Source organism: Branchiostoma lanceolatum, chromosome 14 (assembly GCF_035083965.1).
Source record: "Branchiostoma lanceolatum isolate klBraLanc5 chromosome 14, klBraLanc5.hap2, whole genome shotgun sequence".
Taxonomy (NCBI): Eukaryota; Metazoa; Chordata; class Leptocardii; order Amphioxiformes; family Branchiostomatidae; genus Branchiostoma; species Branchiostoma lanceolatum.
The window spans coordinates 8,439,914-8,456,339 of NC_089735.1; the positions used below are offsets into that span (position 1 = coordinate 8,439,914).

The 16,426-nt window shown below is 40.3% G+C and overlaps 1 protein-coding gene across 3 annotated transcripts in view; it reads right to left on the reverse strand.

Moving 5' to 3' along the window:
* The window catches only part of LOC136448543 (Golgi-specific brefeldin A-resistance guanine nucleotide exchange factor 1-like), a 55,132-nt gene that overhangs the window by 19,617 nt on the left and 19,089 nt on the right, over positions 1–16,426 (reverse strand). For all 3 annotated transcript variants that reach the window (XM_066448146.1, XM_066448147.1, XM_066448149.1), the window contains exons 4-15: positions 14,292–14,423; positions 13,657–13,775; positions 7,352–7,460; positions 6,773–6,833; positions 6,533–6,587; positions 4,781–5,170; positions 4,184–4,367; positions 3,765–3,849; positions 3,190–3,325; positions 2,702–2,800; positions 602–694; positions 387–488 (exon numbers count right to left, since the gene is read on the reverse strand). In XM_066448146.1, coding sequence (XP_066304243.1) covers positions 387–488; positions 602–694; positions 2,702–2,800; positions 3,190–3,325; positions 3,765–3,849; positions 4,184–4,367; positions 4,781–5,170; positions 6,533–6,587; positions 6,773–6,833; positions 7,352–7,460; positions 13,657–13,775; positions 14,292–14,423 — 1,565 coding nt within the window. The remainder of the gene's footprint in view (positions 1–386; positions 489–601; positions 695–2,701; positions 2,801–3,189; positions 3,326–3,764; positions 3,850–4,183; positions 4,368–4,780; positions 5,171–6,532; positions 6,588–6,772; positions 6,834–7,351; positions 7,461–13,656; positions 13,776–14,291; positions 14,424–16,426) is intronic.

Consider the following 16,426-nt stretch of genomic DNA (forward strand, 5'->3'; position numbering starts at 1 on the left):
CCAGGTGGAATCATTAGAGTTGACGTTACTTTAGTGAGAGGGGACTAGACTAATTTTCATAATTAAGGATGTCCATGTCGCTCAATTGTTATTGGCTTCACAGTTGAGCCAATTAGTTGGTAACTGGGAGACCCTGGTTCAAATCCGGGGAAGGGTGTCTCTCGGAAGGGACATAAAATGGGAGTCCTGTATTTGTGGAGGTGCCTCGAACACGTTATAACAGCCTCATTACTCAGACGGGTACCTACTGGCTGTCATAACACAACAAGATGAATAGTAGTTTAAGTTAACAGCACATTTAACCCTCTCCTGCTGCTTAACTCTGTAACCAATAAGGAATTGTGTGCCAAATGGCTACTTAAGTGTGCTAAAGGTTAAGAGGTTACCTTTGACAGCAGCTTGGTGAGGTCCTCAAACAGGTTACTACAGAAGAGGTCACAGTCGTAGTTCAGGTACAGCTCCGTCACCAGGCCAGGGATTCTCCACAACTGTACAGCATTGGACAACAAGAAATCAAACATCTCATACCTCCCTGAGAAACAATAGTACAAATTTAGAGATTATGTTTGTGATAACCACTAAAATAACTGGTAAATCTTACCTGTACTATAGCTTCTAGGGAAAGTTCCCTCATTTCATACGGAATCTTTGGAGATTCTGACACTATGATGTCCATCAGTTTGGTCAAGTACATCTGGAAAAACACAAAGGAGTGATCAGAAGCCTGGATAAAAAGGATCAAAGATGAAATTTTAACTTGTCTTGGTAAAGATTATATACTGTATCGTAAAATGTTAGCACAAAAACTGAAGGTACAGTCAAACCTGTATTAGCGGTCACCTTTGCATAGCGGCCACCTGCCCATAGTGGTCACTTTTTGTCGGTCCCTTGGATTTTTCCCATTGACATAAGCATTAAGAATTAGGCTATAGCGGTCACCTGTCCAACGCGGTCGCGGCCAGACGATTTTCGGTCCCGCGAGTACAGGAACACTGCCGATAACGGGCAATGTGCGCCGGTGGAAGCCGCATCGCCACCACACGCCGGGTTCAAAATCTTCATTTTTTAATGCAGTTATCAAGTTTATGTGAACTCAACTTGACAGGATAATAATGATAAAGAAAACAAGAATGTTTTATCTTTGTTAGATTATCCATGGTTTGACGCGAACTGAAGTATTTCTTCACATGGCTTGCGTTTGTACATCGTAGCATATTTGACTATTTCGGTGCATTTGGACTGGGCAAAAATTACGGTAGTTTTTGGAAAATACAACCCGCACATGTATCTGATGCGCTAAGTTCGCGAATTGTTTCAATGGTGTCCCAATATTTCCGTTTTCCCCGGGAATTCATCCGAAAATGTGCCCAAACACGATTTTCAAAATGGCGGAGCAGCATAAAGGTCATCGGAAGACGCCACTGTTGCGGAGGTATAGTGTGTTAAATTTATTTTGCTGCAAACTATCAATGAGGATAATCACTTAACCAAAAGCCTCAAACTAAATATGGATAACATTACTATGATATAAAATTTGGGCTGTTGCAATTTTCTTAAAAGAAAAAAAAGCCCTCAAAAGAGCGAACTTCCTCTCATTACCCTATTAGCATAATGGTAGAAGCCGATCGTGACAAGCAAACAACAACAGACAAGGAAAATTGTCGCCACGATTTTATGTTTGAAAACGGTCGAAAACTAACAGTAAGTGGCAACTGAGCAACATTTATTTTGTTCTTAACTAACTAGGTGGCATTTTGCTGCGAAGGACTTAGTTTCATATGATTAAAACTCGTTGGTGACGCGTGTGCCGGCAGCGAAGCAGTCGCGAATGATCAAGAGTAGAGTATGGCGATGCTGGTCTGTTCAGACATGAAGCTCGAGCAAGTCATGGATTTTGGAGTTGGCAGATACAATAATTCTTTTTTCAAGCCCATAATAGAAGTAGAAGAACAACAATCGAATTTCTAAAATGTGCCTTACCTATGTTAATGTTTACATGTGTACTGTACGGTGAATAAAAAAATGTATCTCAGTGGGTACTGAAAACATGTGTCACTCGTGGTCAATTAATCAACATTTTCTCCATAGCGGCCACCTGTCCTTAGCGGCCAGTTTTGGCCAGTCCCTTGAGTGACCGCTATAGACAGGTTTGACTGTATTCTGAATTTAAAAATCTCTATTGAGATTGACATTTGCAACTTATTCTCAACACATTGGCATCATTTTTTCACATTTTCAGCTTTCGCAAAGAATATAAGGAAAGCCATGTGAAGTCCCTTTCATTTCAGTTTCTTGAAAACTCCAAGCTGACCCATCAGTTATTTTTCTAACTTCTTTTCCCTTGTACATGTAGATCAGCACCAGTTTAAAAACAGAATTTAATACTACATGTACAAGTCATATGTGGCACCGTGCTGGCGTAATGGTGAGGGTGTCCTGGGTTCAAATCCTCTGACATGCCACCAAAGTTGTGCCCTTGGGAAAGGCGCTTTTGCTCACTCTACCCTGGTGTAAAAATGGGTACCTGACTTTGATTGTGGAGGTAAAAGGCTGTGAAAGGACAGGATTGGGCTCCACTTTCCACTACCGTGCCCTAGACACAGTGGATAACAACACACTGCCCCTACAGCCTCAAAAAGGCTATGGAACTACCTTTACCTTTACCTTTTTACATGTCCTAACAAGAGGATAAACATCTTACCTCCAGCTGGAACTTGAGCTGTCTCCTCATGGACTCAAAGAGAAGGAAACACACCCGTAAGGAGGCAGAGAACAGGCTCAGCCGTTCAGAATGGAGCAGCTGAAACAGGACACAAGATAGTCAGTCTTAATCATTCTGGCACCTTTTGGTGTATGTGGCAGTGTCCATTTCCATAGCCCTTGGGCCACACATCGTTCCTAGCATTACAGCAGAGAGTTAGTCCACCGCTGTAGTACTGTGTGTTCAACTCCTAAACTCTATCTCATAAAAATATGGTAAAGGTATGGGCCATTTTTAAAGCCTGATTCTTGTGACTTTTAATATACTGTACATGTATATTTAAAGAAAGGTAAAGTGGTCGAACTTCAGACTGAGGACGAGGCATGTTGCTTTTTCATTAGCTAGTATAGTGCAGTGTGGCTTTACTACAGCTCTCGTATTTAGCCAAGCATACCGGGTCACACATACTCTTCTCGACAAGTACTTACTGAGAAGAGGTTTTTGCACATGTCGTCCTTGATGAGACCGAGGAGCGAGTTGTAGCGCGGGATCTGACCCGCGCCGCTCTCCAACGCCACCGTCAGTAGAGACAGACCCATGTGGATCATCACATCCGTGTTGTGCCTGTGGGAAAAACAACAACTATCAGATGAAGGATACAGAGCCAGGTGGAAATATACTTGTATCCTACACGTGATCCTAACTCTGGATCTAGGGTACAGGAGTTTGAATCCCAGCCATTGTCGCAAACCCAACATGCACACTACTGGTAAGGGTCACAGTCCATGGGCCGGACCTTTTAGCCATTGTTCATTGTGATTGTCAAAAAGAACAAGGGGAAATTCACTAATTATAGTAAATACTGTAGATATCATCTGCGGAACAATGGGTCTTCGGGTCACTTTCATTTCCTTGCTTTCAAATCGCTACGCCATACAAGTTTGCAGTACATCTAAGGATCCAAATACCATTGACAATGTTACAATAAGTATAATAATGTGCTTGGCTAACACTATGACTACTATTAAGATGTTCATTTTATAAAGAGAACCACTGCTCTTACCTGTCATAGGGGTTTGTAAGTGAGATGAGAAATCTGAACAGCTCCCGTACACACGGCAGTCCATAGGGGACGGGCGGACCTGAACCTGAAAAATAAAAATTTTTAAACATCCAATCATTTTACAGAAATCTTATGACTGTGTGGTATTAAATGACCAAGTGGCCACATGAGATCCAGAGGTCACATTCTGGCCCAGACATTGTGTCCTTGTGAAATGTACCTTACGTCACTTTTCCAGGTGTAAAATGGGTACATGACTTTGGTTGGGGAGGTAAAAGGTGGTGGAAGGAGAGGGTAGGGCTCCGCCTACCAAAACCGTGACTTAACAACCCAGTTTCCTTACAGCCCCAAATGCTATAGAATCTTTACCTTTATCTCACAAAAGTTTAAAAAGAAAAATCTGAGATGCAGTGACTCACCATCTTTCTGCGTCTGTTGTGGAGTAAAGCGGACCCCCCTTGGATTGACGTACTCCGAGTCCTGAATGTCCTGGATGGACGCCGTGTCGGATTGCTCGTTCACGGAATCAGCATCTTCTGCGTTCTCTGGCAACGATTCGGTCTTCTCAGAGTCCGTGCCCAAATCAAGTTCACTACCAGCTTTCTACAAGTGCAAGATAAACAACAGTGGGTAAAAATTAGAGCAGTATATGAACTAAAAATGGACCGAAAAAAAGGACGGAAACTTATCTTTGGTTAATCATATCTCCATTAATTCTTTATCAATTTCATATTTGACAATGTTGTACATATCATTAGAAAGCTTGTGTTTATCTCCGTTCCAAATCATACCTTATCTGCTATGATCATACTTTTGTGACACTAACTACAATGTATGAGAGTGGGATGCAAAAATAAGGTGGAGAAATTTCCCTACCAACACAATGTTTAGCCTATATTGACAGGCAAATGATGTTTGGGATGCTTTTCAAATTGTGTTATTTTCTAATGTTTGAAGTAACAGTAATAAACATAATTATGTACGTGTGTCAAAAAAATTTCAACATAAACACTTACTTTCATTTCACCAGAGCTTTCTATACTCTCGCTCAATCTGTCTTCCACTCCCGTTTCCTCCGTTTTTTCCTCCGTTCCCTCGCTGTTTTCTCGTGTCTCCTGCTCTCCATCCGACCCCGACTCCCGTACCGACAGGTCCACGCCGCTGTCGGGTACAGAGGGGGTGGGGGTGACGTCCCCGGGGGTGGTGGCCGCGGAGTTGGTGGGGGTGGCAGAGGAGTGGGTCGGACTGGGAGTAGGTGTCGGTTCCTCGCTGGCCGGGAGCTCCGGGACGGGCATGGGCTTTTCGACCACCGCCTTCTCGGCCACGGGCTTCTTCTGGCGCGGGCGGGGGGAGCGCTTGGCACGTTTTCCTCTGATGTCGCCCACACCGCCAGCTCTCATTTTCAACTGTGACGCAGAAGAGAAAAGTTATATATCACCATGATATAATGGGGAGGGCACTAACATAAGACAGAATTTTTAAACTGATCTTGCAGGTACTCGTGTTTGTTGCCACCAGCTTAGCTAATCATCACACGTTTTCCCCGGATGCTGCCCACACTGCCAGCCATCATTTTCAACTACGAGGCAGAAAAGTTACATATCACTACGCAAGGTAACAGTTACTCATTACAAGCAACTGGCCAGATTTTGGAAACGGTCTAAATTACTGTGATAGGGTAGATTTTAAAGTGAAAAGTACACTCTTCTCTCTTGCAAATTGGAATATCGGCAACCTTCTGACAAAAAAACTTGGCCAAGGGTCTTTGACAGACGTTCCATTAAAAAATTATTCAACATGTCTACATTTCTTGGGCAATACTGCAGGAAGTTGCATTGTACCAGGTTAGTCTCAGTAATACTTCACAGGTGCAGCACAACATGTTCAACCACTGACACAGTACATCTCTCTCTCTCTAATTTAGTCTAAACAGCTGCAGACGGCCCCACGAGCACACTTAACACATAAATATTTCAGTCATGTAAAATAAGACAGGACAAGAGTCCGTGATTAAGGTTCTGGAATCTTCCCTGTGGCGATCACCTGTTCCATCCCGTGCTTAACTGTCGTTCTGGGAACGTGATTGCGACACTACGTTATGATTCATAAATTTCAGTTCTGTGACTGTAAGCAAATTCTTGATTATTGTCCAAAAATGGCTTGAAAGGCTACGACAATTTGATGTGATGTTTTACAGGCCTGCTATCCTCATTTCCTCATCTTGATTTTCATGGGCCAACTGCTACAACAAATCATTATATGATAAGGAAGTACCATAAATATAAATAAGTTCGCGGAGACTTAATTTTGCAGTCAGAGGGGAAAGGAGGCATTCATTTGTCTTTTAAGAGGGTCTGAATGGAGGGATCCTTGTAACGCTAAATGGTAAATTCAAGAGGGATGGCAACACTTAAAGATAAATTCAGGAAGGCCAGTAACGCTTAACGTTAAATTGATATTTTAAGCTAATAAAAACATATCTTCTTCAATTTTATGTCATGAAGTACAAGTATTTTGGACGGATGGGCTAAAAAAGATTTCTGTCCCAACAATCGAATTTCCCAAATTACACAACTTTATTCTCTTATTAAAATTCATAATAGACAAATGCCTAAGGTACTGTATAAGTATTGTTTTCTGTCCTGTTTTTGTTGCATTATGAAAATCTATCTTTTCATTGTATCAAAACTCAACAAGTTTCTTTCTTGTGGATATTTAACCATCACAGAGAAACATCAGAGCACACAGTTTAGAGAATTTACATGTACCTTCTTCATGTTGGCCAGAATTCCTGCTTTGGCATCATCTTTAAACTGTGGTAACCTGAAAATCAAAAATAGAAAATTACTTTTTCATTCTACAATTTCCTTTGCAGTTCAAATTCTCTGATGAAATTGACAATATCTTGACAATAGTTGTCTTTGGAAATGCATGATATTGCATTACAAGTAATCTTTAACACATATCTTCATGTATCCATAATAATATATTTGCAAATATTCATTTACCTTGAGAACAGTAGTTGTACCATGTCCACCAATGTGTGCTCAGCAGATTTCCGCAGCAGTTCTTCAAAGAAAAATACAAAAGTGTGGAATTATGATCACAGGATGTCTTACAAAAGTTTCCTTTCCTATAGTTATTGTGAAAACCTGGCACACAACAAAAACGCATGGACAAACTTTGGACCAATCAAAAGAACAGAAAAGAGAATTCACTTACTTTGGACCAATCAAAAGAATAGAAAAGAGAAATGAATCAGGCAGGTGCTGACTACCATGTTTGTGTGCCTATTTGCATTTCCGACTCAAGCATATACTACACTGTATTGTGACAGTATTTTTGTGTTTTTTCTCAAGTTTTCAAGTAATTTTTCAGATATTCTCTTCTTTAATAGAGCTGTAGATATGCATTTTCTTACTAGTTATTTGAGAGGGTCAGACTGAAGATCTTTGAATTTTCCAAAATGTTAGTTATGAACCACTGAAATACAAACTGGGACACCAATATGGTGGTGTACACAGCGATGGCGTCACTAAAAATGCTATATAGGGATGTTTTAAAGTGAAAACTACATGTCAACTTACCACTTAGCCTCATCTCAAAACAGATGCGGAAACATGACTGCATGATCTCACAGACGGACTCGTTGGTCATGTAGGCTCCCACTGGTGTGAGGAGGAGGGTTCTCAATACCTGCACCAAACAGAAAAACATACAACAAGATTACGAATGATGTACGGGGCATTTTCATTTATTGAGAAAAATCTCCCTTCTCTACCAGCGTCGTTGTGGCGAAACGGTTAGAGTGTTGGGCTCAGAACCAATGGGTCCCAGGTTCGATGCTCACCATATTGTCCCGGTGTTTACCAGAGGCACTTTACATGACCTTCCCTGGCAGTGAGGCACCAGACAGACTTGCCCTCCCACCCAGGGTTCCCCATGCTGCTTGTGTTGTTCTAAGGACCACTTGACCCCCAATAGGAAATAACCCAACCAAAGACAAACATAGCAGTGAACATTCCCACACTGTCAGTATTCTGACACAACCAATGAGTGATAGCATTCCTGGTCAGGGCTAATTTCTGGCTTGTGGGTAAAGCACAACAGGGGAAAAAGCCTGGTGTAATACTGTAAATACAGAAATGTTTGCGGTGGTTTTATGTTCGCAGGTTTTCGCAGTGAACTCTTTACCGCAAACTTTAAAGTTAAACCACTGCGAAAAGCTGTTCCATTGTGTGACTGTAGCGCTACTATAGTTTCAAATGCGAATTCAAAACCACTGCGAACACTCCATTTTCTCCCTACCATGAAATTAAATGCCTGCAAACATTTTTGCATTTACAGTAGCAGGAAGGCTAGGATTATTTTTTAAAGGCCCCAGTAGGATGTAGGTATATAAACAGTGTATATATACAGAAATTCATCCATTTTAACAGGTAGGAGGGGATCAAGGAAGGGGTTTTTTGGTGGTATTCTCTATTCGTGGTTGCAAGTATAGTACAGTGGTTAAAAACTATATAATGGAATTGGAAAGGCATATTCACATTGTATTGATTTCAAGGTGTAGAAGTTATGGTAAAAATTGGAAAAAAAAAGTAAAAATTCCAAGACTTACAGTAGCAAGGAAGATAGAAATTCATTTGATATGGGTTTTGAGAATAATGTATAGAACTAAGAAGAATAGCACAGAAAACATGATTGTACATATACTGTAAATCTTGAAATATTTGCAGTCGTTTTTATTTTCACCTTTTTTGCAGTGGCTCTCCACAAATATGTGATAGTGTATAGACCTACATGTACATGTACATGTTAATGATCTCAATGTTAACATTGAACTTCGTCAGTATAGCCACCTGGCCCATCTCACCCTCACTCAAGGTCATTTCTATAAACCCACTACAGAGAGGTCAACATCTGTGGTCAACTCCTTATCTAAATTGTTTGGTTTTATTGAGCAATGAAGGCTTTAAATTCAAATCCTCACAAGTCATGAAGCGCAAGATATACCTAACATAGACGAAAAGCATGCACCAAGAGAAAATAAGTACTTTAAATTTTGTAAGTCAGCAGAAGTAAAGAAAGATGACTTTAAATTTGTTTGCTGTAATTGAAGTTGAAAATCAACCTTTAGAGTTTGAAGCATTTTTTAGTCCAAAGTTGAATTGATTAAAACATATAGCAACACCACGACAACATATATCTTATACCATCATGATCCCTAAGTTAAAAACACAGAAAATTTCAAACTTAACATTATACACGTACTGTATCTTATTAGCCAAGTAAGTCAAGTATCTTATTAAATACTTGAGTAACTACAAACATAAATTTACAGATCTTTCATTTGAATTGAAAAATCATTTCAGACCTATTTCATACATGTAGTTGTTTCAATTCTAACTCTTCTATTCTGGAAACAAATTTTCTAATTGCATTATAGTCCTTGGCCTCCAAATTGTGTTTTGCCTAATTTTCCATGACCAAAACAATCCTTGTCCCTGTGTCTGGTGATATTCCCTGTGAAAGACAAATGGTACCCAAACCCTGTGAGAACACAAGAAGAACAAACACTGGATAAATTTGATGGAGGGGCCTGGGAGTGCAAAAACAGTAGGGGGAGGGAAATGAATGGGTCTCCCTGTCAGATGAAATCTATACCCTACTCCTAATGGCTCATAAAGTGGGCTGAGATGGGGAAAACATGTGGTGCCACTTTGGCAAGACCCAGGGAAAGAAAACAGCTCATTCAGGGTGGAGGGTGTGCATGGGGGGAGTTAGGAGGGCTAGCAATCAATGGCGAATTCAGGGAGGCTGGATATTTGTCGATAACGTTTAACAATGAATTCGGAATAACAAGTTATGTACTTCATAGAGTTAGAGAGACCAAATTATTTACATTCAACATTGAATTAGAGAGGTAATTAAATTAAAGCTTGCTAGACTTCACAGAAAAAGGCATGCAGACCCTCATTCAAGATTATCACAGAATATAGGACAACCTGGCAAAAGAAGGAGATTAACCTGAAACATAGTCTGACACTGTCACACATTTTCTGATGCCCTGAATGTTTTTGAGACACAGAGGTTACAACCTGGTGAACTCCTATTCTAGTACAGCACAACTTGGTAATACATTGTATATTACATGTATGACAGTACTTGTAATTTTCCTTGAATCTTCATCTGTGAAGCCAAGCTTGTGTGAGAATATACTGCAAAGCAAATTCATTTACTTATTACCTCTGTGAGATTGGAGATATTGTTTTCAGTGTGTCTGTGTGTTTTTGCAGATAATTTGGCCAGCAATAACCTAAGAACCTCCAAATGAATTGTTACAATATTTGGTATTTGACGAAGCTCAAGGTTGATTTTAGGCCTCCTGGCAGCTGTCCTTGGTACTGCAGCAGAAATTTCATCTTTTTTTCAAAGGGATGTAATTTTGACTAGGAAGAGAAATGAGTTTTCGTGTTCTATTAAGTTCACGGTTTGAACAATTCTTTTAACACAATGGTAATACAGTATGCAGAGACAATTGACTTATGACTTACAACTTCAGGACAGGGTGTATCTTTTACCTTGAATCTTTACCTTGAACCACAGCCAGTCGATACCCTCAGTTATAGGCCAGGACTGAAACTTTCCACCTTACTATCCAGCTGTTAGTACAGTGTTACATAATTTGTACATTTGCTGAACACCAAAGGTTCATGTACTGATGTAGAGCATTGTAGGCTAGTCTTGTAGGAGGGAGAGAGAGTGATAAATTGCTTTGTGGAATGAGCCAGCTGGGAGGATAGTGTTACCACAAAATCAGGGGGAGGAGCTTTGGCACTGACCCCTTCCAAAGTGCAAAAAGTTCAAAACTTCTTCAGACAAAAAAAAGGATACCATATCTTAAATCACACTAACAATTACAAACTCTGTAAAAAATGTTCAATCATCTTTCTTATAATTTCTATAAACATCCTGAAAAGAAAGTATAAAATGTAAGCCACATGATCTGACAGTGGTCCCATGGGGGAGGAAATGACCCTACATAGTTTCTCCCCCCAAATAATTTTTTATCTGGGAGAGCCCACATGGCACTGTCGGATTCAGAGAGGTGGCTCTAAACACACGTGCTCTCTTCCTTAAACACCCTTATGTTGCTTCTTGCGAGTGGTGAACTACTGACAAAGGTAAGATCTCAATTTATAAGTCTTCTCCAAAGATTACAGAGTCTGGATTAGTGTGTTGATCCTTAGAAGATTAAAGGGGATTATGATAAAGCCTGTGTTTACACACTTGTCCTGAGGTGGTCTGGGTACTAGATAGGGCTTGACAGCTAGAAGCATGTGCCACTTGTATGTCAATCCTTCAGCACACTCTGCACATACTTGGCAAACATGTGAGAAGTGCTTCTTGGTGTTGAAAAGGATTAGGGGGAGCTTAAGAGAGGATTAGCTGTTGACACTAACCTTGAACCATGTGAAACCTGGTATGTAGCATTTGTGGTTTAGCTACTTTGTAACAATATAAAGTGCTGAATGTACATGTAGTTGTGTTCTCCTTATCTGTACTTGTACATACATGTGTTTGTAACATGTGTATGTACAAGGGGTTCTTTGACCACTGCTGGACACTGTTACAGTGTTACAAATCTCTAACAAAACAAACATGGCACAAGGACATGGGGAGTGATACAGGGCTCGAAATTCATTTGCGGGAATAGGTGCACTAGAAATTTAGGTGCACAAAGAAACTTTTGGGTGCACGACATAAAATAGAATGTCTCAATAAAACCTAATTACAAACATTCCCTTTTCTCTTTATCAGAGCTTGAATCTTAAATTTTATAGTTGAATTCAAATATAAACAAGAAAATACAACAGATTTTTGCTTTTTTTGTTGATGCTTAAATGTCAAGAATATGATGTATAATACTAATAGTGTACAATAGTACCTATAGGTACATTATGTACTACATATCACAAACCTACACAAATTTCAGTTGAGTTCATACAAAACCAGTATTTACAGCGCTGGAAGGGGTATGCATGACTGTCACAACTGTTGATAGTACTGTAAATTGCTTTAGGTTATGTTGCAGTAGGAAGGATTAAGGAGGTGTTCACTGTGTTTTAAAGTCTTTAGTTAAAACAATACAGTAGTACTGTAGGCAGACTGAGCACATGTTGGCTGTGTGGTAAGTTTGTGGTCATAAAAGACCTAAGAAAAAAATGCTGTGATTCCGGTTACCCGACCGACCCTAGTAAAAAACAGTGACCCTAGCTTTATTTTTGGTCCGCCAAATAGTTGTTTGGCTGTCTCTTTTTTCACCATTTATGTATGAATGGACTTAGTGTTTATGGATGAACTTTACTGTTCAATAGTTGTACAAGGTATAAGATATGGCAACAAGTAGTTTGTAACAATTCTAAGAAACTACTGTACACTAAGACTATATTCTAAACATGGCAAAACTATCATCAGTTCTTTCTTTCATTTCCTACCCTTTGCAAACATGTTACAACATTGAACTTCAAGTAACCATACATCAAACACATGTACAACAGTGATAGCAACAGGCACATTTTGCTTGAGGCTAGGTGGAGTAGTGCAAGGAAATAAAGAAAAATTAACTCTATATTCCTCAGATGGTCTTTGTAATTAATTTCCATCCAACCCTCCCAATTCAGTGGAAGTACCAAACTACTTTTGGTGTCCAGCTAGCCCCAGACCTTGGTCCCCTCATGTCCATCACTGTGACAGATTTGGGTTTTGGGGTCCATAATTCAAAGCCTTTGTTTGGAGAAACAGGGGCCTATGCCCTCCAGACGATAGTGTTTTGTAACAGGTGTCTTCTCTAACACAAGGAACATACACATCTGGGCTATGGTAGGCAGGGTCCCACAAGACTGACGTTTTTGGAGGTCCTCTTTTGTGGTAGACACCTTCAATTGTATCTTCACTTGTATTGTCTACAACATTACTGTAAATGCATTTGAGTTCGCGTGGGTTTTATTTCACGGTAGGGAGAAAATGGAGTGTTCGCAGTGGTTTTAAGTTTGCTTTTGAGACAATAGTAGACAAGGGGGTAGGAGGGCAAAAATGTTTGCAGGGGTGATGGTTGGTACAGAGTCAGGACAGACTTAATCTATTCTAACATGGCAGCTCAACTAACGACCTGTAACTTCAGCAGAATCCGTTCACGTAACATGTTGAATAGCGACAACAAAAAACAAACAAACCATGTTTTTTGTCTGGAAAGACCTGGACTATAGGACTTGAGTAACCTTGGTGACAGACCTATATAGGTTAAAGTGCTTGACCATCTAAATCAATCCACTCCGACTTCTGATACAAGGTAAAGGTAAAACAGTCATCCTCAACTGAGGTGAAGCATGATGCTTTTTCCTCTAGCTAGTGCAAAGCAGCTTCCCTATGGCTGGCGTTTTCAGTCAAGCACATCGGTTCACCCCTGCTCTTCTCCGTAAGTGTGTTTGGTTCTCGCCTGAAGCTCCCCTAAACACAGGGATGCTGACTTGATGTCACCATCCGAAATGACAAAAGCAACCCCTAACACCATGGCCAAGTGAGGTTTGAACCTCCGCCCTCTGGATTCAGTTTTAATTACACAATGTACATGTATGTCCCCATCCAAAGAAGCGAATGCAACCTATTACACCATGACCAAGCGGGGTTCGAACCTCCAACCTTACAATTAAATCCATATGGATTAAAATTCAATTTCGTACCTTACCAAAATCATACTTAATCAAATTTGACTACAAGTAATGTAAATAGTAATCGTAATTGACTTCCCAATGCAATACTGCATCCTTATGCATTGAGTATTGATTTTGAAAAGAAAAAATGTACTGGGACCTTATGGCTTCTTCCTCACCTGTAAAATCTTCATTAACACCACTTCATCGCTGCCGGGATCCGTGCCCACGAACCGCGCATGGGTCACGGCGTCCGCCATGTTCTCGATGGCCGCCGACGCGCTCTCGCTGGTTGGATCTACGAAGAAGTAACAGACACACCGTGTGTTAGGTGGATACGGACTTGAACAAGACCCTGCTGCTCTTCAAAAGTCGTTCATGGTTCAGTTAGAAGGTTAAAGTTCAACAAGGGGTCAAAGATAGCTGTTCCTTGATATGATTCAGCACCTTTTATGGTCAAAACGATGAAACTTCACAGCCTCCAAGTCCTTCCAACCAAACAATCATTTGATTCCTAATAACAAACTATATCAAAGTGATGTTTTGTTGACAACAACTATTGAACAATACAAGTTTTTGACAGGTTGCTCAACAAATTGCAAAGACAAAGAACGAATCTTTTTACATTTTGTTGCCATAATCATACTTTTACATTGTGAATAATATTTCAATTTAGAAATCAGAAGCATACAAATAAAGTTTTGGTCGCTCAATCCTTGCTGAACTGTCAAGTGGAAAGTGGACGTGAAATAAGCCCGTCTACCGTAAGTTATTAGGAGAATGTTCCCGCGCTATGTTGCGCAGCTCTCCTTACCGACTAGTCCGTACGAAAGGAACTTGTTGACCGAGGAGAGCGCCAGCCCCGTGATCGGCCCGGTGGTATCCTCCGACCGTATGACGTCCAGGAACGGTCCCAGAAACACGTTCGGTTCGATCTCGCCGAGGTCTGGGAGGTGAGAGAAGGGATAAAACATGTCAGTATAAAATGAATGGCTTCTCATACCGAAGATGAAAGAGACAAACTGCTCTATGATCACCTTGTCCTAATTAGTTTTCAGAGGTCAGCTAACTGATGGCAGGTAGATGCTCCTTCTCTTAGGAGGTGAATACCAAAGTCTTAAAGTACATAAAATCACTTAAAGAAGATTCCAGAAGGATTAGTAAAAAGGAGTTTGAAAATGTTGGGGCAAATTTTCTTTTGGGTTGGTCCCATTTTCTTTTGTTTTATTTAGTATTCAACAACTTGGACAAATCTTTGTACTTATAGATAATTGCTAAAATGTATGTTTGACTTGTACAACAATTCTAGGAACCTAGTATACTCTATAAAGACTATGTAGTAAAAGAGTTAACAATATACATGTACAGTCTTTAGTTTTAGAGTTTCTAATATTTAGGCACTTTCTTATGTACTGCTCTACGATATATTGACGATGTGTCAATACGTACTACCGTATGCGTACCTACATGTATAACACAATTAATATAATAACATTGAGATAAAAGTATATTGAATAACTAGGATTGTGTGAGCTTCACTTTCAGTTTATTTTTACTACTGGTCTGAAGACCTTGGCATACAAGTAGGCCCTTCCACCACTTTTATATACCGTATCCAGTTATGATTTCTGATTTTTTTTTTGGAAAAGCAGGCCAGAAATTTCAGTGTCAGACTGGCTGCCTGTCTATCAATGAAATCAGATCCCCATGTCCAACTCTCCACCTGTTACTGGTGGAACCACCAAAATGCCATCACCCCAGATACACTCCCAGGCTCCGAGTACGAACCCTACTGTAGGTCTAGTAGAGGAGTGTGCGGCTTTGGTGGGGAGGGGGGAGAGGGTGTTGAAATGAGGGATGGGACCGAAGCAGAGTTAAGATGGGGGGTTAATCTGGGATTTGTTCTAGTCAGCGGGCTCTGCCCTCTGTTGTCAATTAAAGCCAACACATGCACAGCCAGGGACCCTCCCTCTAGAATATGCAAATAGCTGGCGTGTGTGGGGGAACTATCAGTTACAGGCAGGCGTGTGCATATCTTTTATCCATGTATGAAGCCGTTGTTCTTGTCATATCCACAACATCTTTTATCTATCTGCGTTCGCTGTCAAGCCCTATCGTACTGTAGCTCCAAACTACGTAGGATCGCCAGCTACCGAAACTTAAAGGTAAGGACGGGACCGCCCAACTGCTTATCCAATAAGGGGTGGCGTTACAAGACAGATCCTGGGAGGAGGGGACATGTGTCGTGGGGATTATCTTCCCACTCAATCTTGATTAGCTTACTGACTCTGACTTCGACAGGATTAAGGTCTCAGCTAGGCATTCCAGATAGCAATAATGATTTAAAACTGCAGCCATAGGTCACAACGTGGCTATTAGAAAGGAAAGCTGTAGTCTAAGCCACAAAGTTTGATCCCTTGTCCTATTTCTATTAATAACCATGACTACAGTCTGTTGTCCTATGGTTGTGATACAGTAAGCTTCTTCTATGTTCTGAACGATATCACTTTAAACATTGATAATAATACATCTTAATCATATTTTTATAGATACAGTATTCGAGTTGCTTGCTTCCTAGTATCCTTTTGTCATTGATGTACTAGGTACTAAAATAGAGGGTTATGACAATCTTTTTACTAGCATGGAGTATCTGTTCCTTTTCATATTTTAAAGACAAATCTTTGGGTGGAATAGCATGCTACGTTTTTATAGGTATCACTTTTGTTGTCTTGTGACGTGTTAGTCGGAGACAATGGTTCATTTTTACAGCAAGAAGTTACTTCATCTCAGTAACAATATATGCTTGTAATCTGCACAAGTAAATTACAGTAAATTCACTTTTAACTTCTCAACACTTTTTTGTTGAAGTGTAAATCAAGTAGACGGCTGAACAGTATTGTAGTAATGCAGCGCAAGACTCAACAGTGTACAAGCTTGCAGTGAGAACAG